The 22357-nt window shown below is 45.5% G+C and overlaps 1 protein-coding gene and 1 long non-coding RNA gene across 4 annotated transcripts in view; one reads left to right on the forward strand and one right to left on the reverse strand.

Annotated features, from left to right (window-relative positions):
* ANOS1 (anosmin 1) overlaps window positions 1-22357 on the forward strand; it is a 199561-nt gene that overhangs the window by 109613 nt on the left and 67591 nt on the right. For 2 of the 3 annotated variants that reach the window (XM_070462127.1, XM_070462124.1), the window contains exon 3: window positions 7249-7311. The exons of the other annotated variant lie outside the window; for it this stretch is intronic. In XM_070462127.1, the coding sequence (XP_070318228.1) occupies window positions 7249-7311 (63 nt within the window). The remainder of the gene's footprint in view (window positions 1-7248; window positions 7312-22357) is intronic. 3 annotated transcript variants of the gene reach the window in all.
* LOC139033265 (uncharacterized) lies at window positions 9186-13986 on the reverse strand. The gene is made up of 3 exons (XR_011485871.1): window positions 12852-13986; window positions 9855-10071; window positions 9186-9683 (listed from the first exon to the last, which is right to left on the reverse strand). It is a non-coding gene; the product is annotated as an uncharacterized lncRNA (long non-coding RNA).

A 22357-nucleotide genomic window follows, 5' to 3' on the forward strand; every position in this document is an offset into this window, starting at 1 on the left:
GGTGATGGACAGGGAGGCCTGGCCTGCTGCGATTCATGGGGTTGCAAAGAGTCGGACACGACTGAGCAACTGAACTGAACTGAACTGAAAATGTTCTAGTCTCTTCTCTTTCATGTGTGCTCCTGTGTCAGTCTCCCCCAAGCACTAACACAAAAAGAGGGGACAAACAGATGGAAAGATGCTCAGGTAGCTCATTATTAGAGAAATGCAAATCAAAGCTACAGTGAATATATAACTGTATTCTGACCTCACACCAGTCAGAATAGCCATCATCAAAAAATCTGTAAACAGTAGATGCTGGGGAGGGTGTGGAGAAAAGGGAACCCTCTTAAATTGTTGGTGGGAATGAAAATTGGTGCAACCACTATAGAAAACTATATGGACATTTGTTAAATAACTAAACATAGAACTATGTATGACCTGACTCTTGGGCATGTATCTGGAGCAAACCATAATTCAAAAAGATACACAGACCCCAGTGTTCATAGCAGCAGTGTTGACAATAACCAAGACATGGATGCGGCAACCTGAATGTCCATGGACAGGGTAATGGGTAAAGAAGAAGCGGTACATATACACAGCGGAATACTCCTCATCCACAAAAAGGAATGAAATTGTGCCATTTGCAGAGATGTGGCTGGACCTAGAGACTCTTATACAGAGTGAAGGAAGTCAGAGAAAAATAAATATTGAATACTGTTGCTTACATGTGGAATCTAGAAAAAAAGGATACAGATGGACTTATTTGCAAAGCAGAAATAGAGATGTAGATGTTATGGATACCAAAGGGGGGAAAAGGGAATGGGGTGGATTGGGAGATTGAGCCTGAGATATACATACTACTGTGTAAAAAATAGATAATTAATGAGAACCTACTGTATAGGTCAGGGAGTTCTACGCAGTGCCCTGTGGTGACTTCAATGGGAAGGAAATCCAAAACAGAGGGGATATATGTATACGTATAGCTGACTCACTCTGCCGTACGTGTGTGCGTAGTCAGCCTGCAGTCGTGTCCGACTCTTTGCGACCCCATGGACTGTGGCTCACCAGGCTCCTCTGTCCATGGGATTCTCCAGGCAACAATACTGGAGTGGGTTGCCATGCCCTCCTCCAGCTCTGCCGAACGGCAGACACTAATACAGCATGGTAAAAAAGCATTCTATATGCCACTAAAAATTAATTTAAAAAAAGAGGGGACAAGATAGATCCCACAAGAACGTTCAGCTGAACCATGAGCCAGTCTCCGTGTCACCATTCTAGCGCTCGAATATCCTGGTTACCCAAATCCTTCACATGCCATCTTCACGTTTCCTCTATTTCCTTTTGACATGTATCTTAGACTTTTGCTTCTAAGTGCCTTTTTTTTTTACCTTTCTAGACTGTGAAGAACTTGAAGACAGGGTGTGTGTGTGTGTGTGTATAGTTTATAAATTAAGCAGAACCATCACTTTGCATGACACGGTGGTAATGGAATGCAGCGTATCTTTATGAAAAAAAAAATGAATGAATGATGTAGAAAAAAAGAGAAAAGATACGCCGGGAATGTGGCTCACTTGCTGTAACCTTTCTGCAGAACTGCGGATCCACGATTATGCAGTTCAGTGGGCAGCCCTGTATATGCACTCAACACCTCAGACTCACCGCGTTAAATGTGGACTTCCAGGCCTTTCCCGGTGTATCCGCCTTCTGCACCCTCCGTCTTATTGATACCCTCAGCTCCTTTCTGGTGGGGATTAGCAACATGGGTGCCTGTCCCATTCTCACTTCTCCTACTTTGCCATTCACAGGTTGATTTTTTTCTCTGCCTTTCACTCACTGTCGTCTGCTATCCAAAGGGCCTGTCAACACTACAAGGGATAGGGAAAATATTTGGGAGACACTATAATGATTTTTGCTCTGGTGTCGTTTCCCGTGTATCTCACCTCCCTCATCCACCTTCCATTCTAACACTCGAGTCATTTTAAGTACAAACTGGGGCAAGCAACTCTGCTCTACGGGGTTGGCCAAAAAATTCCTTTAGGTTTTTCCATAACATATCACAGAAAACCCTGAGCAAAATTTTTGGCCCACCCAATAAGAATGTCAGTGGCCCTTGTTGAATTCCAAGGGCCATCTTCCTAGCCATGTATTTTATGGCATCTGCTCTTTTTTAGCTTTCATATTCCATGTATTTACAGTCCTGCTCAGGCCCCAAACCTGTTTACCAGGGATCAGATCGTCCTCATCCTTCTAAGTTGATTCACGTGCCCTTCATTCTGTGAAACCTTCTCCATTTACTGCATATGGAACCAAGACACCACTTCTCTGGCCTCTCATGGGATATTCTTCTTCCATCATTTATTGTACACTTGGATGCTATTATTGTTGTTCAGTGGCTCCGTCATGTCCAACTGTTTGTCACCCCATGGACTGCAGCGCGCCAGGCCTCCCTGCTCATCACCAAATCCCAGAGCTTGCTCAAATTCATGACCATCATGTCAGTGATGCCATCCAACCATCTCATCCTCTGTCGTCCCCTTCTCCTTCTGCCTTCAGACCCAGCATCAGGGTCTTTTCCAATGAGTCAGCTCTTCGCATGAGGTGGCCAAAGGATTGCAGTTTCAGCTTCAGCATTAGTCCTTCCAATGAATATTCAGGACTGATCTCCTTTAGGATGGACTGGTTGGATCTCCTTGCAGTCCAAGGGACTCTCAAGAGTCTTCTCCAACACCACAGTTCAAAAGCATCAGTTCTTCAGTGCTCAGCTTTCTTTATAGTCCAACTCTTACATCCATACATGACTACTGGCTATCTTTCTAGATTAAGTAAAAAAAGAAATTGATAGCTCCATTCTAAATGATGATCAATGTGATTAGCTCATTCAGCTTTTTTGTTTGTTGGTTTCTTTGAAATTTGAAGTTTTTTTTCATTGAGTTTAAATCAGTAGCCTAGGAGAAAGTGATTTCAAAACTGTTGATCATCCTAACACTTGAAAGCCTGAAACTGTTGTTAGAACATTCATTTTGATTGCTGTTATTTACTGATTGATTTATAGCTCGAGGCAGTATGTGATCATGACACTTAAAGATGCAGTTGTCTGTCTGTAGTATTATTTCTCTCCTATTCCCTTCGCTGCGTGCTGCAGTCCATGGGATCGCAAAGAGTCGGACACAATTTAATGACTGAATAATTCCTTTCACATGTAGAAGAGAGTTTTGGGGGCTACCTTTTTTTTTTTTTTTTTGGCAAATTTTATTGCTCGGAGAAATAGGAAGTGTTCTATTCTTGTTTGAAGTGTGAGAGAAATGGCTGTCTTTTTTTTTTTTAATCTTTGGCTTTTGTTGAAATCATTTTACCTGGCCGGTAGCATGATAAAGAAATAGAGCTTTGGCAAACTCATCCTGCAAAGGTTTCCTCAAACGTTTACATCTAGGTTGTTCTTGTAATTTTCACAGTAGCAGTAATGTTAGTTGCTCCATCGTGTCCAACTCTGCGACGCCACAGGCTGTAGCCCGCTAGGCTCCTCTGTCCATGGGATTCTCCAGCAAGAATACTGGAGTGGGTAGCCATTCCCTTCTCCAGGGGATCTTCCTGACCCAGGGATCGAATCTGGGTCTCCTAGCATTGCAGGCAGATTGTTTACCATCTACAGGGAAGGTTACTAAAAGAAAATGTTGCCTGTCACTAATCATATTTTGATGTGTTTATTTAAATGCTTCTGATTAATGGTGATTGGAAAAGAAGCAAGCATGCAATTAAAATAGAACATTAAATTGCATACACTCATGCTAGATTTGACAGATGGAGATTGTGGATTAACAAGAAGATAAATGTAGTTTCTTGATTTTACATACTTTCGTCAGCCTTTTTGGAGAAGGAAATGGCAACCCACTCCAGTATTCTTGCCTGGAGAATCTCACGGCCAAAGGAGCCTGGTGGGCTACAGTCCATGGGGTCGCAAAGAGTCGGACACGACTGAGCAACTCACACACACCCACATGTATCTCTGCCATTAGTGTTTCAGATGCATGCCTCTTTCTGTAAATGATGTCTGTGTTCTATAAGGTATTTTTTCCACAAGTTGTCAGCATTATGGTTATTTGGCTCTGTGGACATCACAGAGGACTGATTTTTTAATACACTGGTGTCTATAGTTGTGAAAATGCAAGTGTGTACATATAATACCTTGTTTTCCTGATTTACATGTTCAGCAATGACAGAAAGATTCACACAATTATTTTGAGGTATTTTTAGCCACATTGCATTGAGCAGTTTTTATACGGAATGAATGCTTGTTGGATGTTTCCCGAATGAAATTACGGAGACTTGTCAGTAGCTGAGCCTCTGTCTGGGAGAAATCCCCAGGTCTGTGGAGTGGTCCTCTGTCATATGACACTTTTTTCAGATGAAAAAAAAAATTGCAGGTTATTTTTAAAGCGTGCCAGTGATTCATTTTGAGTAGTCTTCAGAAGGAGTTGGGCTAAACATATTTATTAAATGGCTGAGCACCAACTATTTTGGCTAGGAGCCACAGTCCTGAAAAGAATGAAATCAGCTTAGAGGGTAAGGCGTTGAACTTATATTTAGCAAACAAATTAACTCTTTAGGGAGCTTATAAAATATGTAAGGTGGACAAGTGTTTAAACTGTTTCATTTACATTTTTAAATTACTTCATTACTGTTAGAAAATGGTATTCTTTTAGAATTGCTATATTGACGAAAATCTATACACTTGTTTCGGAACGTACTTGGGAGAGGTGAACACTAATAAACTTGGGACAAGCTTGTACAGATCTTAGAAAAGCATTGATGAGCTCAACACTTTTTTTCATTAAGTCACCAAGAATGAATCTTTTATATTCAGTATTGAAGAATATAAAATCTAGAATATTCTTGGAAGAAATAGCTTGCCCCTTGAAGTCTGCATGGAACAAGAAAGAAACTTGTCATCAAATCCTATAGCAGTTTTTTTTTCCTCCCAGCTTTATTGAGATATAATTGACATATATAACATTGTGTAAGTTTAGGGTATGTAGTGTGAGATTGGATACATGTATTGGAAAATGTTTACCACACTAACGTAGTTCTTCTTAAAGATCAGTGTCAGCACCGAGATTTCCAGGCGAAATTGCTGAAAAGAGGATCTTGGGTTTTGATCCCAGAGATCTGACTCTGTTGGTGTAGGGGCTGGCCATTGGCTTGCATTTCTGATAACCTGAAAGGTGATACTTATATTACTGGTCACTGATCACACGTTGAGAGCAGTCCTATGACAGACTGACAGTTGATACAGTCAGTAGTTTGTTTTCATATAGGCAGTTTTGAATATATGAAAGCTCTGAAATAATCATGAGCTTATGGGAGCCATAAGCATACTAATCTTTAGAAAACTGGCATTTAACCAGACATAATGAATATTAAATAATTGATAAGTTAATAATTAAATGTTGTATTAAATATATTTTGAGAATCATATATCCATTCATATGACAGTATCATTTTCATTTCAATCATGAGGCCTGATTGTTGTCTCTTTTTCATTTTGATATATTGATATTGTATATTTTATGTGTTATATAAGCAAAGTATATAAAACAAACTGCATTTACATATATATATACATTGTTTATTCCATAATATTATTATTTCTTATTAAAATTGTTGCTGAACAATGGATCCTGGCTATTATCTTTGATTTATTAAATCATGTGTATAAATCACATTTAACAGTTCAGTTCAGTTGAGTCACTCAGTCGTGTCTGACTCTTTGCGACCCCATGGACCGCAGCATGCCAGGCCTCCCTGTCCATCACCAACTCCCAGAGTTTACTCAAACTCATGTCCATCGAGTCGATGGTGCCATCCAACCATTTCATCCTCTGTTGGCCCTTTCTCCTGCTGCCTTCAATCTTTCCCAGTAAATTATGGGAATAGTAAATTATGCATATCATACATATATATATATATATATATATATATATATCCACACTTGATTCTGAAACTCTCATGGCAGAATCTCATATTCAGATTGATTCAATATATTTTAATAGAGTAGCTAACCTGGGTAATCCTCAGTGCTGCTGGGATCACTGAGATAAAGACATAAATTAACAATAATGTGTGTGATATTTACACACACACACACACACACACACACACACACATATGTACGGGCTTCCCTGGTAGCTCAGCTGGTAAAGAATCCACGTACAATGCAGGAAACCCCAGTTCGATTCCTGGGTGAGAACGATCCCCGGGAAAAGGGATAGGCTACCCATTCCAGTATTCATGGGCTTCCCTGCTGGCCCAGATGGTAAAGAATCCACCTGCAATGTGGGCGACCTGGGTTCAATCCCTGGGTCAGGAAGATCCCCTGGAAAAGGGAACAGCTGCCCACCCCAGCATCCTAGCCTGGAGAATCCCATGGACAGAGGAGCTGGGCGGGCTGCAGTCCATGGGGTCGCAAAGAGTCAGACACGGGCTGAGCGACTAAGCATGCACACCCACACACACACACACACATTCACATATCGAACCCGGGTGTCCCGCATTGCAGGCAGATTCTTTACCAGCTGAGCCACGGGGAAAGCCCACATGTATACATGCACAGACTTAATGCAATGCTTCAGTCATTTACAGAAGCACCTTCAGAAAATAGCCCGGTGTCGTCCACTTAAAAGCCAGCTACTGGTAAAGTTCATGAGGAAAAAAAATTCATCTGGTAACAACCCCGTTTGGAAAATCAGTTTGATTCCCTAAAAGTAAATATCCACGCTGCCGTGCCTGACCGTGGCTGTCACTATTTGTCTTGCCTGTCACCTCAGACGGGGCAGCTTACCTGCCGACCGTGTGGACACAACCCTCTTTCTTCCCAGCTCTATACGATGCTCAGGTTCCTAGTGAAGGGAAGTCGCTCAGTCGTGTCCGACTCTTTGCAAGCCCATGGACTGTAGCCCGCCAGGCTCCTCCGTCCATGGGATTCTCCAGGCAAGAATCCTGGAGTGGGTTGCAATTTCCTTCTCCAAGGGGTCTTCCCGACCCATGGATCAAACTCGGGTCTCCCGCATTGCAGGCAGATGCTTTACCATCTGAACCACCAGGGGAGTCCCATCAGCTTCCCAGGATGCACATTTAAGATGGGGTGAGCTTCAGCTGAATCTCCCAGAGTCACTCGGAAATGCTGGGGTGTGCACAGGTGGGGTGCCTTTCCTCTGGGGCCTTGTTCGTCACCTGTGTCCACTGATCGGTCTTCACCCTTCTCTCTCCCAGTGCCTGGAGCCCTGCAAGCTGTCCTGGGACCTGCGGAAGCAGCAATGCCAGAGCTTCTGCGAGGTAAGGGGCGTGCATGCGGCCACAGGCCGAGCTGTGGGCCGGGGAGTTCCTGGGCACTCAGCGAGGGCATCGTGTCCTTCTGGGGCCGGGAGGCTCGCTTTACTTCTGTGGTGTGTGTGTGTGTGTGTGTGTGTGTGTGTCTGTGTGTGTGTCAATTCACAGTCTTCAAAATTGTTCAGACTTCTGAAAACCCAGGTGGCAGTACTGGTCAAGAACCCCACCTGCCAACGCAAGAGACTTAAGATACATGGGTTTGGTCCCTGGCTTGGGAAGATCCCCTGCAGAAGGGAAAGGCTACCCTCTCCAGTATTGTGGCCTAAAGAACTCCGTGGACAGTCCATGGGGTCGCAAAGACTCGGACACGACTGAGCGACTTGCACTTCAGTTCCCTTCACTCGCGTTTTCTGCGTGGTGGGGTTCTCAGACCATTTGATCTTCCTCTGGGCTGCCCACATGCCCGGGCTGAGACTAGCCCACATTTTCCTGTGCAGAAGGCACCTTCCTTTCCCCATGCTCTCAGTTAGATAACAGAGCACTCCTGTCCCGGGCAACTGCTGTCTAAACTCACCATTTGTGCCAAAGAAAGAGGGTGCTGCTTTGCGGCACCGTATCCTCCAGGGCAGGGAGAAGACTTGAGATCCCCTTGGACTGTAAGGAGATCCAGCCAGTCCATCCCAAAGGAAATCAGCCCTGAAGATTCATTGGAAGGACTGAGGCTGAAGCTCTAGTACTCTGGCCACCTGATGCGAAGAGCTGACTCACAGGAAAACACCCCGATGCTGGGAAAGATTAAAGGCAGGAAGAGAAGGGGACGACAGAGGATGAGACGGTTGGATGGCATCACCGACTCGACGGACGTGAGTTTGAGACAACTCCGGGAGATGCTGAAGGAGAGGGAGGCCTGGCGTGCTGCAGTCCATGGGGTTCCAAAGAGTCAGACGTGACTTAGCAACTGAACAAGAGCAATTCTCCAGGGCAGACCAGGGGCCCTGCTGTGAAGCAGAGGGGCTGACCACACGGTGGCCACTCAGTGTAAGGGGAGTCAGAAGGTCCACGAGGACCTCGAGGATGTGAGTTGGGCCCGTCCACCATAGGAAGCAGAGCAGCACCGTGGACGGGGTGGGCAGGGAACCAGAGATGTGCCTGAGTGGTCTCAGAGGGAAACCTTGCTTCAGCTCTGCTCCAGATGGAACCAGGGCCGATCGGAACTTCCGAGCTGTTCCAGACGAACACAGGGGGGCTGGTTCTCCCCCCAAGCCCTGTCCCCTACCATGTGAGTGTGGCCCTGTTGCCTGAGTTTCAGCTCAGAGGGCACGCAGACTGTGTCCTGAAGACATGCCTATGGACCTGGCACCATCACAGCCCCTGCAGTTTTACGGTCCCTGAGATACATCCATGTTCCCGAGGCCACCTGACCTTCTGATGGATGTGAAGGTCATCGGAGCTGTGTGTGAAGCATGCAGGAGTGGAGGCTGGAAATTTTCAAGACCTTGGGCTCACCCGCTGCAGATGCCCAGAAGGTGAAAGTGAAAGTCGCTTAGTCGTGTCCGACTCTTTGCGACCCCGTGGACTACACCGTCCTTGGAATTCTCCAGGCCAGAATACTGGAGTGGGTAGCCTTTCCCTTCTCCAGGGCATCTTCCCGACCCAGGGATCGAACCTGGGTCTCCTGCATTGGCAGGTGGATTCTTTACCACCTCAGCCACCTGGGAAGCCCTCAATTTAATGTATGTTTATATTACATGCCCCTTGTTGCCTGACAGATTACCCTCAAACTTAGTGGCTGGCTGAATGCAACACCCGAATCTTGTTTTGTTTGCTTTTTTAAAATATATGTATTTTATTGAAGTATAGTTGACTTACAGTGTTTCAGGTTCCCAACTGATTCAGTTATACATATACACATACATTATTTTTCATATTATTTTCCATCATAGTTATTACAAGATATTGACTACAGATCCCTGTGCTATACACTTTTGTTGCCTATTGCGTATGTTTTTTTTTTTTAATTAGAAAGCTAACATCCTGTTCATGAGCACCCGTCTGTCATCCCACTGTTTCTTTGGGTCAGGAGCTTGGGTGGAGCTTCATTGCATGCCTGCCTAGCATCTGTTGTGGTTGAAGTCAAGGCATTGGCTGGGGTGCCTTCTGAGCCAGGGGCTCGACTGTGGGAGAAGTCTGCCGTCAACTCATCGCAGTTGTTGGCAGGATCCGTTTCCTTGCAGGGGTGGGACTGTGGGCCTGTCGCCTTGATGACGCGTGGCTGGGGTCCAGTCTGAGCTCCTGGAAGGTGCCTGAGATTCCTACCTGTGTGGCCCCCATCAGCGGCAGATCACAAAATGGCTTTTAGCAGAATCCTCATCTCCAGCCTGCTGAGACAGAATTTCATGTCATGCAACATAATCTCAGCAGTGACAGTGCTTCACCTCGGCCGTGTTCTGTTGATTAGAAGTGTACACACACACACACACACACACACACACACACACACACACGGGGAGGTGATGACATCAGGCAGGTTATGACTCAGTGAGGCTCACCCTGCGCCCTGTCTATTCGAGAGTCTCATCAGTGGTTTGGTCACTAAGCCGTGTCCAACTCTTGTAATCCCATGGGCCTGGCGGGCTGCAGTCCACGAATACCGGAGAGGGTTGCCAGGTCCTCCTCCAGGGCATCTTCCCGACCCAGGGATTGAACCTGGGTCTCCTGCATCGCAGGCGGATTCTTTACAGACTGAGCCACCAGGAAAGCCCATGTCTAATACAGAAGGAGATAAAAAGAGGGGATTCAGGTCTCTTGAGACACAGAACAGACCGCACTGATCAGAAGTGGAACTCAGCATAATCAAAGCAATGAGTTCATGCAGAGACCAGGGGTGTGAGGCCACTTCTGCATATTGCCCTACGTTCTGTTTTATTTTGTGTTCCATTCTGTACACAAACCGCACATCTATGGGAACTAAAACGTGGGGCTGGCAAGTCTAGAGGAACAAGATGTGCTATTCACTTGAGAAACGCATTATCCATTAACATCCCTGAGTCTGGGTAAGTAGGTTTATGTCAGATCCCTGAAACGGGAAATGCAACTGCAGGTCATTTGAAACCTTTCTCCGTGACATTTCAGACATGATAGTGGGCTTCTGTGAATCTCGTTCTGTCTGAAATAACCGTGCAGGACTTCTGAACCACGTCTGGTTTAATAAAATGAGACTGGAAGCCTGCACACCACAACTAGCGTTGGACCCCGCTAGGCACAGCTAAGCAAGCCCATGAGGCAGCAAAGACCCAGCACAGCCAAAAATATGTATATATTTTTAAAATGGGATGTGTGTACAAATTGTGATATGCTGTGGCAGAAAGGTTCGTTGAAGCTTGAAAGGTGGGGAAAAGAGAGGCTACTCAACGTGAGGAACTTTGTAGAGAGCTCCTAGCCCAATGGTCCAAAAGCTCAAGCCTTAATATTCAACTTTAGTTGCTTTGATTGTTCTTATTTCTGGTTGTTGTTTTTTTTTTGCTCCTGTTTTATTGTGCTGTAAATGTCTGACTGTTTTGCTTACTGAGATTGAATCCTGGAAGGACCCACTCCTATTTCAGTGTTTTCAAGGCTAGGCATTCATTGACAACACTTGTCCATCCTCCTGGTTATTACATTTTGTGTTAAGAAGGTATCCAGGTTCTGTATCGTCAAGAACCTGGGCTTTCCCTTTGTGAGAGTCTGAACCCAGGTGACTCCGGATTTTAGTTTTCTACGGCAGAAACAACTAGACAATTAGAGATATTTGGTCCAGTGTACTCACTTGTAAAATGGTCCAAGCTTTATCTTCAAAGGTGTGAGCTTGCAAACCACACCCGAAAGAGCAAAACCAGTCTGTCCCTTGCCTTTGTAAATCAGGTTTTATTGGAATGTCGTCAGAACAGTTTTTTGTTTTTTTTAATGTGTTATTTACGACTGCTTTTGTCTTACAACAGCAGAGTTGGGTAGTTGCAACGTGTCATGTGGCCCATAAAGCTGAAACTTGGGTGAAAATCTGGCCCTTCGCAGAAAGTATGTTCCACTTTCTGAGCAAAGTCACTCAGTCGTGTCCGACTCTTTGCAGCCCCATGGACTAGAGCCTGCCAGGCTCCTCCTCCGTCTGTGGGATTCTCCAGGCAAGAGAACTGGAGTGGGGTTGCCATTTCCTTCTCCAGGGGATCTTCCTGACTCAGGCATTGAATCTGGGTCTCCTGCATTGTAGGCAGACGCTTTTACCGCCTTCTGACCCAGCAGGGAAGAACCACAAGGCATCATGATACCCACACAACCCCCCTATGCAGTCAGACTGCCATCCTGTCTTCATCTGTATCACCAGCACCCAAGTCTAAACATAAAGCGTCGTTCTTGGTCATTTTGGTCTTAGAATTATCCTGCATGGAAAAGATTTTCAGGGGCGTCTTGTGTGTTTGTTTTTTGGCTTCGCTAGGTCTTCATTGCTGGGCGCCGGGGTTCACCAGCTGCAGTGAGGAGAAAATACTGTTTGTTTGTGGTGTGGTGCGCGGATTTTCATTGCGGTGGCTTCTCTTGCTGCAGAGCATGCGGGCTCCGGAGCACAGGCTCACTAGCGGTGGTGCACAAGCTCAGTTGCTCTCTGGCATGTGGGATCTTCCCGGCCCAGGGAATGGAACCCACGACCCCTGCACTGGCAGGTGAACTCCTAACCACTGGACCACCAGGGAAGCCCCCAGGGGCATGGATAGATAATAACATACCTAGAACCGATTCATCACCTTCTCATGTACTAACTCTTCAGATTATGGATACAGTTCTGCTTTCGCTGCCATTTCAGGCTACAGGCAAAGCCAACAATCTTAGTTTTTAACCAAAAAAAGTTAAATGTATTGGGGCAGGAATCTTTCAGGACTCTTTCTGTGGGTCATAACGTATGACTTCTCATGTTTATGAAATATGTTTTTTTTTGCCACAATAGGTACATGGATAGATGGCGCTTTGTTGCCTGAGTTATTAACTATTATTCCCTTACTCTTTCGTAAAATCCTAGATGAGATGGCTGGATGGCATCACCGACTCGATGGGCATGAGTTTGAGTAAGCTATGGGAGTTGGTGATGGACAGGGAGGCCTGGCCTGCTGCGATTCATGGGGTTGCAAAGAGTTGGACACGACTGAGCGACTGAACTGAACTGAACTGAAGAACCATGATAAACTATGACAGTTCATCTTACTAGTCATAAAATGCATGTCTTCCTACGTTTAAATGTTCTTTCTTATGATCGATGGCATCTTAAATTATACAAGAAAGCACCCTTTTTCCTTGCTAGGAGTATATAAGATATATCTGTGTTACAGCTGTTGTTGCCTTACTTTTGATGGTGCATGATGCATCGTAGTTTACACATGGCCTTCTTGGTGATGTCACACCTCCCACCTTTAACTGTGATGTTTCTGACTTCCTAACATGTCCACTCTAGCAGGATGTCAGCTGACAGTCAGCACCGGCCATCTGAGCTGTGTACTCAGGGTCTTGGAAAGCTGAGAACTCACCTATATCAGGGGTCACTCAGTGAGGGAAGCCGTCTCTGCCTGGTATTGAACTTGACAGTCCGCCTGCCTGCTGATCTGGTCCTGGTCAGGGTGAAAATAGGAACAAAAAGGAGGCTGGCTCTCTGCCACAGACAGCAATGTTGATTTATTTCTTTGTGCTTTCTGATTCTCAAAATATTTTTTTTTCCACCTTACTCCATTTGATTTTCATGGCAATTCTCAGGAGAAGTTATGTCTGAATTTTGCTAGGTGAATGTGGTGGGCCATGAAGCTGACACACGAGGAGAAAATGAGATGACGTTGTTGAGAGGCAGAGAGATGAGACCTAAAATCGAGGGCATGTGATTTCTAGTTCTGTTTCTTTTCCACCTTCCTCTGTCCCAGGCACCTCTGTCTAACCTGCTCCATGTCACAATGCCCAGTGTGGAAGACAAGAGTTTTACGTCCTGCAGCAGAAAGTACAGAATGAGCCTATCTGTTGGGTAAAGTCATTGTCCCCACCACTAGTGTGTTCACAGACTTGCTCTCAAATGAGAAGGAAGCTTTGATTGTGCAAAATCAGAGTTCATTCAAGGTCCTCCAAGCAATTAAAGGAAGAGCAAGGTTCCCCAGTAACTTCAGGGTCTCCTTGGCCTTGGGATATTCCAGCATGACTGGAAGGAGACCCCCCAAACTGTGGTGTTCATCACACCCCACTTCTTGCCATAACCCAGTTTTGTTGTCTTCATATCTGGGGTGTTAAGTAAATGCATCGCTCTAGGGATTCAGGCAGAGCTCTCCCCTGTCTGGGTGCGTTTCTATAGGAGTTAAAGGTACTGAAAGAAACTGATGAGGGCTAAATAGATAAAATTATATAATCTGGCCCAGGTGTGTGCATGAGACAGCCGATCAGCCCATAGAATTTGCCACACGTTAGCAGTCTTTGGCTTCAGAGTGTCAGGACAATAGCTGACCTGATTAGAACATCCCTGTGAAGGGACATGTGCAGATGGACTTTGGTGCTGATGCTTTTGAACTGTGGTATCGGAGGAGAGGCACTCTTGAGAGTCCCTTGGACTGCGAGGAGATCCAACCAGTCCATCCTAAAGGAAATCAGTCCTGAATGTTCATTGGAAGGACTGATGTTGAAGCTGAAACTCCAGTGCTTTGGCCACCTGATGCAAAGAGCTGACTCATTGGAAAAGACCCTGATGCTGGGAAAGATTGAGGGCAGGAGGAAAAGGGGACGACAGAGGATGAGATGGGTGGATGGCATCACCGACTCGATGGACATTTGTTTGAGTGAATTGCGGGAGTTGGTAATGGGGAGGCCTGGCGTGCTGCAGTCCACGGGGTCGCAAAGAGTCGGACACGACTGAGTGACTGAACGGAACTGAACTTGGAACACAGTCATATCTTCTCTTTCTTGGGGTTGGGGACATACCAGAGCTGTACTAAAACAAAGCTGACTTTGGGAGACATGATATAGTCACTTCTGTTCTTTTGAAAAGTCAATTAGTGGCCCATTCTGAGTCCATTAAGTCAGTGTCCAGTATAAAAAGATGGACTCTATTTGTGTTGAAATAGTTTGCTGTTTGGGAATGTTTTCTAAAGAAAAGTTATAGTATGGCTCCTGGGTACTCCCTTTAGGGGAGTTGTTTGTATTGGGGGGCCAAATTGGATGGCTCTTGAGGTGGAAGCCTGCTGGTCAGAAGCAGAGGTTCTTTTCCCTTGTATAGCATGAGCGCCGCAGTAGGTGAAAGATGTAGGTGGGCTAGACCAGGGTGGTGGTCCAGAAGGTGGGCAGAGTGCCCATCCCGTATTCTGAAATGGAGAGCTGACCAAATCGGATGACAGGTTGCATAGGAAAAATGGGAATGGGGAGTGAAGAATTGATGATGAGGCTGGAGTCTTTGTCTTGAACAGCGCAGGGAAGGGAATTGAGATGACCCTGAGCTGATAACCAAGATGTGGAGTACATGGCAGGCGCAGATTTTGGGGGGGGCAGGAGAAAAGGATGATCGGAGGCTTGGTGTTGAGCATACTGTGTCTGAGATGCAAACCATACTTCCACTTGACATGTGTTATAGGCACACCACCAATTCATGAGTCTGCAGTTGAAGGGAGAGATCAGGCTGGAAATGCAGACGTCGTGGCTGATAGATGGTATTTCAAGTCATGAAGCTGGATGAAGTGGTAGGTAGACAGGAGCTTCCTGGGTTGTGTATGCCCTGAGTCACAGTAGTCTAAGCATGTGAGCCTACGAAAAGCCAGCAAGTGGAGGAAGTTCAGCTCAGTCGCTCAGTCCTGTCCGACTCTTTTTGCGACCCCATGGACTGCAGCACGCCAGGCCTCCCTGTCCATCACCAACTCCCGGAGTTTATTCAAGCTCATGTCCATCGCGTGGGTGATGCCATCCAACCATCTCATCCTCTGTCATCCCCTTCTCCTCCCGCCCTCAATCTTTCCCAGCATCAGGGTCTTTCCCCATGAGTCAGTTCTTCACATCACGTGGCCAAAGTATTGGAGCTTCAGCTTCAGCATCAGTCCTTCCAATAAATAGTCAGGACTGATTTCCTTTAGAAATCAGTTGGTTGGATCTCCTTGCAGTCCAATTGCCTCTCAAGAGTCTTCTCTAACACCACAGTGGACTAAGGGAAGCTGTCAAGATGGGAGAAAGTTGAGCTTCCCTGCTGGTCCAGTGGCCGACACTGTGCTCCCAGAGGAGAAAGTCCAGGGTGGAGGTCTAAAGGACACACAGCAACAGCTTTTCATGAAAAGTATTAGTCATCCAGTCATGTCCAGAATCCCAGGGACACAGGAGCCTGGTGGGCTGCCATCTACGGGATCGCTCAGAGTCGGACACAACTGACGTGACTTACCAGTGACAGCAGCATGTCCAACTCTTTGCAACCCCATGGTCTGAATTCTCTAGGCAAGAATGCTGGAGTGGGTAGCCTTTCCCTTCTTCAGGGGATCTTTGCGACCTAGGGATAAAACTGGGGTCTCCTGCATTGCAGATTGTTTTACTGTCTGAGCTCCCAGGGAATCCCAAGAAGGAAGCGGTAATGGACTGTGTCTGCAAGACTGGGGAGGTCTGAAAATTGACCAAGGTCATGGGCAACCTTCATAAGGGCAGAATTAGAAGGTGGCTGCAGAGAAAGCTTGGTGGACGTGCTCCAGAGGAGTGGGCAGGCAGCTTGCGGAGAGGAGGGGAGCTATGAGAACATGAGTTTGGGTAAGCTCTGGGAGTTGGTGATGGACAGGGGGCGCGGCGTGCTGCAGTCCATGGCGTTGCAGAGAGTTGGACATGACTGACCGACTGAACTGAACTGAACTGAGGGCATGTGGGCCCAGCTTCCAGGCATGGGAAGCTGTGAAGGGGGACGCGTGGAAGTGTTCTTCTGTTGGTGTAATGGAGTGGTTTGCTGAGAACAGTGGTGGCTAGCAGGACCTGCACATTTCCCAAAAGTGTTAGCTCCTATGACTACAATGAATAAGGTTTTCTTTTTACAAATGCTGGGCGTTTGCCTTTTATATTTTTATAGTAAAGAAATGTGTTGGTGATAGATTCTGGGTCGTGATCCTTGGGTAAGGTGCAGATTTGGTTCAAGTTTTCGACTTGGGGTGGAAGTCATGGAACTGAAATGGTTTGTGGAATGGTGAAGAATTTTATAATCACTATGAGAGTTCATTTACCATCGTTTTATGAAAGAAGCTGCCCTCATTAGAACAAGTTTGACTGTCCTGGAAAATGAGGATATCAACAATATTGAATGATGTTTTATTGTCACTGGGTGAGTTATTCTCTGGGTGGAACATGTTCTCCATGGAATGTAGCCTTTTTTTTCCCCCTAAGCAGTGAGGCTCAATTTTCAGTGAATTTTTATGTGGCGCTGGGGAGTATAGAATTATACGAGACTCTGTTGAGAACTGATGAGGTTTGAAAATTTGTTTAAGAGACTGAGACTGGAGGCTATTTGGAATGATTTAAAGACTTATCCTGTCTGAGAAGAGGGATTAGGCAGGTAGCCACACAAGTTAGGGAAATGTCTTCGAAATTGCTAAAGCTAATTTAAGTAAAAGATACATTAAAGCACTTAAACAGTGGCAGAACATAACAGAGATTGGGTAAATAGCAGGTGTTTTTATGATGAAGGTGAAGTGCAAGGTCATCGCTTTGAAGATTCCACGATAACGTCCCACTGAACAGTCGAAAAGTGAAAGTATCCAGTGTTCAGTCGGGTCCGACTCTTTTGCGACCCCATGGACTATCGCCCGCTAGGCTCCTCCGTCCATGGGATTCTCCAGGCAGAAATACTGCAGTGGGTTGCCATTCTCTCCTCCAGGAGATCTTCCCAACCCAAAGATTGAACCCTCTAACTCTCCCAGATTGCAAACAGCTTCTTTACCATCTGACCCCCCAGCAAAGCCCAGTCATGGAGGAAACAGAGCAAATTCTCACAAGTCTGTTCCTAAGTTTCAACTTCCTTCCTAAGACAGTCAGGGTGGGAAGGATGAAAAAGAAGGGGCTGTGGTCAGGGCATTCATTTTGGGGAAATGACTCTGGTATGTTCTCACCTTGGAAAGGCCCGACTGTACGCCACGGGGACATGAACAGGAGCATGCAGTGGGAGATGCGCTGGGGGAGAAGCCCAGATTTCTAGAGTCAGAGGCGAGGTTTTTGAATCACGTTTCAGTTGCAAAGATGGGAGAGAGACGGCTTCTCCATACAGCTTCCAGGGACCAGACTTGGTCCAGCTGCACATACATCACCCGGAGGTTTTTTTTTTTTTTTTGGCTAAAGTACAGATTCTGACCCAGCAAGGCTTGGGCCGTGAGCATGAGGGTCTGTGTGTCCCGGTGATGCTGATCAAGGACTAACAAGTGTGCGTGTGGGTGCTGCTCACTGATCCTGGGGTTCCGTTTAAGGGCTTGACTTGACGAAGTCTTGTCGTTATCCTCTCTGGTATTCCGAAGAAAGAAAGTATGCAGTAACTCATAAAGGTGTTTTAAGGTGGCAGGGGGATCCCTCCCTCTTTTTATCATTTAAAATGCAGAGTTGCAATTGTTGCCTTGTGTCTGCCCCCAAATGAAAGGTATTTTAATGGGGTATAGAATTCTAGTGAAATCTTAATAATTTTTTAAAAATTTAGTGATTTAAAAATAGCTCTTCATTTACTTTTGTCATGCATATTTTCTGAAAATTTTCCGACTTGCTTTTTTTTTTAAAGCTGTATATGAAGTATCTTTTTATTTCCCTGCCTACATTTTTTTTTAAAAAAACTTCTTGAGGTGATGTGTTTGTTCTTCCTGTTTTCCTTGTTTCTTTCTTTGTCTCTCTCTCTCTCTTTTTTTTTTTTTCTTTCTTTCGTCTGTGCTGGGTCTTCATTTCGGAGCATGCGAGCTGTCTAGTTGTACATAAGCTTAGTTGTCTCAAGGCACATGGGATCTCAGTTCCCCGACCAGGGATTGAACCTGCGTCCCCTGCGTTGCAAGACAGATTCTTAACCGCTGGACCACCGAGGAAGCCCTCTCGCTGCCCTTCAGTTCTTTTTTTTTCTGTGTCTGATTGTAATATGGTTATGGAACCTTGATGGGGTAGCCTTTATATGTCTTCTGTTTGGGGTGAGTAAGACTCTTCTAATTGTAGGCTTATAATTTTAATCAAGTTTTTTTCTTTAACATCCGCCTTGTCCTGTCGACCTGATTCTGTATGATAGACTTTATATGGCCTTATCGTCAGGGACTCTCTGATCTTGTTTTTTTTTTGTTGATGGTGGTGTTCATTTCCCCACCCAGCCCCATGCTCTACTTCAGTTTGATAATTTTCATCGTTGTGACTTCAACGTCCCATCAAGAGATCTTTTCTTCGACAGCGTCTGACACTTTTAAAATCCTCTCTGGAATATTTTTTGTGTTTTCGTCTTTGCTTCTGCAAGTTTCCTGCAGGCCTTTCTTGCATCTTCTCTTTCTCTTTTCTCTGCGTCCATGTCTTCTTGTATATTCCTAAGGTATGCAGAGCATATTTATAAATATCCTCTCACATGTCTTTTTCTGCTAACTACATCACCTTTAGATTCTCCGTGGCCCTTGTGGTTGCATGTCATAGTTTCCTGCTTCTTTGCATGGCAGCTGATTTTTGACCAGATGTGACTTTTTTGAGTTCTCAATTCTGCTGTATTTCTGTAAAAAGCATTGGACTCTTCTGGCGTGTAGATAGTTACTTGACATCCGTTTCTTCTGCAGAGACTTGCTTTTAAACTTTCTTGGGGCAGAGTCAGAGCAGCCTTTAGTCCGGGGCTCATGTATCCCCATTACTAAGGTGATTAGAGAAGGAAATGGCCCTGAACTCCAGGATGCATGCCTGGAGAATCCCGTGGACCAGGGAGCCTGGTAGGCTACAGGCCATGAGGTTGCAGAGAGTCAGACATGAATGAGCCAGTGAGCACTAATGTGACGCTTCTCTTCGGAGTCTGTCTGATGCCCTGTGTGCTATGTATCCTGTCTGCTCTGATGGCTGGAATGGGAGGTGCTAGGAGCACTAATGTGACGCTTCTCTTCGGAGTCTGTCTGATGCCCTGTGTGCTATGTATCCTGTCTGCTCTGATGGCTGGAATGGGAGGTGCTAGGCTCTTTGGAAGTCTAGGCATGCTTTGCCCTGGTGCTTTTTCTTCTGGCGCTTTCTGCTGTTCTTGTGAACTTTCACCATGTGTGTGTTCAAAAAGCAGTATTCAACCCAACCCCGGGGGGGTCCCTCACACCTCTCTGGATTTCTTTGTCCAGTTCCATCCTTCCTGATTTTTTTTTTTTTTTTGCTCACAGGACCTGTGCATTTCAGCCTCCTCAAACTCGCATTTTGGCTAGGCCGAGTCTTGGTCGATTTGCACGGGCTTTGCTCTATGTGTATCAGGTAGGGGCTGCACACGTTTCTCACTGCAGTGGCTTCTCTTGTTGCCGAGCACGGGCTCTAGGCACACGTTTCTTCAGCAACTGCAACACTCAGGCTTGAGAGCTGCAGCTCAGGCGCTCCAGAGCATGGGCTCAATTAGTTGTGGCGCTTGGGCTTAGTTGCTGTAGCAGGAGGGCTTCTTCCCAGACCGGGAATCGAACCCATGTCCCCGCCATCGGCAGGTGGTGACTCTTATCCATTGTGCCACCAGGGAAGTCCCAGCCTTCTCAAACTCTGATCTCTTTCTGCTCAACTCAGAAGCACCTTTCAACATCTGGCCCGGACCCATGGACTCGAACCCGCCTCCGGGAGTGCATTTTTGGTCCTCTCTGGGGTCACCTCATGTGTGTACGCTCTCAGGAGACACAGCCCCGTGCAACCTGGGCGCTCTTATCTGAACGGCTCCGGTAAAGTGTGAGAGTCGTACACTTTTATCAGAGCAGTGGTAGGAAGGTGGCGTTCTGAGAATACATGTTTCTGATTTTTCTCCTAACTTGATAGCATTTACGGCCACAGTCCACAGTTTGCCTGGGAAGCAAGTTGATGATCATCACATTTAATCCCGACCGGGAGACTAAACAACAATAACTCCCATCTGGAAATAGCCATGATTACCTGCACAGAGGAGTTAAGCATAGCAAAACTGTCTTTAGAAATTCCTGCTTAAAAGCTTGACCCTTGGCTGGCTGCTGGAAACTTAAGAATTGGAGGGGGGGCTTCTGACCCCCCCAACTGATAAGAGGGGCTCACCCTTCCTAAACTGTTGGGCCCCCGTTCCCTTCTGGGAGTCTGGACTCTGGTCCGTGCTGGGCAGAAGGAACCTCAGTGACCAGCCTCCAAGAAGACCTCTGGGCCTCCGGTCCGCCCCCAGAACTTCTCTAGATGACGGCATTCCACACGTGCTCCTGGACAGATTGAGCGTGTCCTGTGTGGCTCTAATGGGAGACCCTTCACCTGGTTTCTTCTGGACTTCTCCCCACAGACCCTTCCTTTATGTCTGTTTTTCTCTGGATCTTTCTACTGCAGTCCATCACAGCCCTGAGTTATGGGGGTCCTAAAATTAAGTTCAAGGTTTCCTGCCCCATTCCTTCTAAGCCACCATAGTTTTAAACACATATTCTTTTATTTTTAGTTTTATTATATCATGTTCTCTTTTTTAAAAAATTGCTATTCATAATTTTTTCCATTTTCAGCTCAGTTCAGCTACTCAGTCGTGTCTGACTCTTTGCCACCCCATGGACCGCAGCACACCAGGCCTCCCTGTCCTTCACGAACTCCCAGAGTTTGCTCAAACTCATGGCCATCGAGTCGGTGATGCCGTCCAGCCATCTCATCCTCTGTCGTCCCCCTCTCCTCCTGTGTTCAATGTTTCCATTTTAGTTTTCCATATATGTGGATGAGAAAATGATTAGTAATTCTTTTATGCTAATTTCTGTATTTCTGGCTTTCTAAATTTGATCCCGCCTCAGTATCTTTTAAAAGACACCATTTTCTTTGGGATTATTCATGACAGATTCTGCCTTCTGCTATGCCTCAAGTCCAAATTGATCTGCACAAACTCTTTTTCTCACATAATATATATGTGCATACTAAGTCACTTCAGTCATGTCCGATTCTTTGTGACCGCATGGACTGTAGCCCACCAGGCTCCTCCATCCATGGGATTCTCCATGCGAGAATGCTGGAGTGGGTTGCCATGCCCTCCTCCAGGGGATCTTCCTGACCCAGGGATCAAACCTGCATCTCTTACATTTGCCACTAACACCACCTGGGAAGCCCTACATATACATATGTGTGTATAAGCTTTATTTTGGGGGGTGGTACTGCGCTAGGCAGTCTACTCTTTATTTCTGTTAACTTGTGAAACAGCTGAATTTTACCATTGCATAATTTTGTAAGAAAGGCTCGTGAGTATTATATTCTCTGAGTCTTTATGTCTTTGAGAATATTTCTGTCATATGTATATTTAAATAACAGTTGAGCTGATTTTATTTTTTTATATTCTTTAGTATTATATATATATTTAGTATTATACAGTATATATAGTACTATTTTATATTCTTTAGTTTTATATACTATTATATATTCTTTAGTATTATACAGTAATATATATATTATTATATACTATTATATATTCTTTAATATTATATAGTGATTTATATTACATATATATTTTTACTATTATATATTTTTCTACTGGCTTCACACATTAAATTTGATAGAGGGAAATTAACCCAGGAGAAAGCTTATTTTCCCCATTGTAATCAGCTTGCCTTTTCTACCTGCATGCCTGAGAAATTATCTCTTTATTGTTGAAGTTTAGTAGTGCAAGCTGTATCTCAGTGCTGCTCATTCTTGTCAGTATTCCTGGACTATAACTGCTGTTTTGATTTACATATATATCATTTATGTGTGTGTGCCTGCGTTCAGTGGTATCCAACTCTTTGGCGACCCCATGGACTATAGCTTGCCAGGCTCCTCTGTCCTTGGGATTCTCCAGGCAAGCATACTGGAGTGGGTTGCCATTTCCTTCTCCAGAGGAGCTTCCCGACCCAGGGATCGAACCCTGGTCTCC

Source organism: Odocoileus virginianus, chromosome Y (assembly GCF_023699985.2).
Source record: "Odocoileus virginianus isolate 20LAN1187 ecotype Illinois chromosome Y, Ovbor_1.2, whole genome shotgun sequence".
Lineage (NCBI taxonomy): Eukaryota > Metazoa > Chordata > Mammalia > Artiodactyla > Cervidae > Odocoileus > Odocoileus virginianus.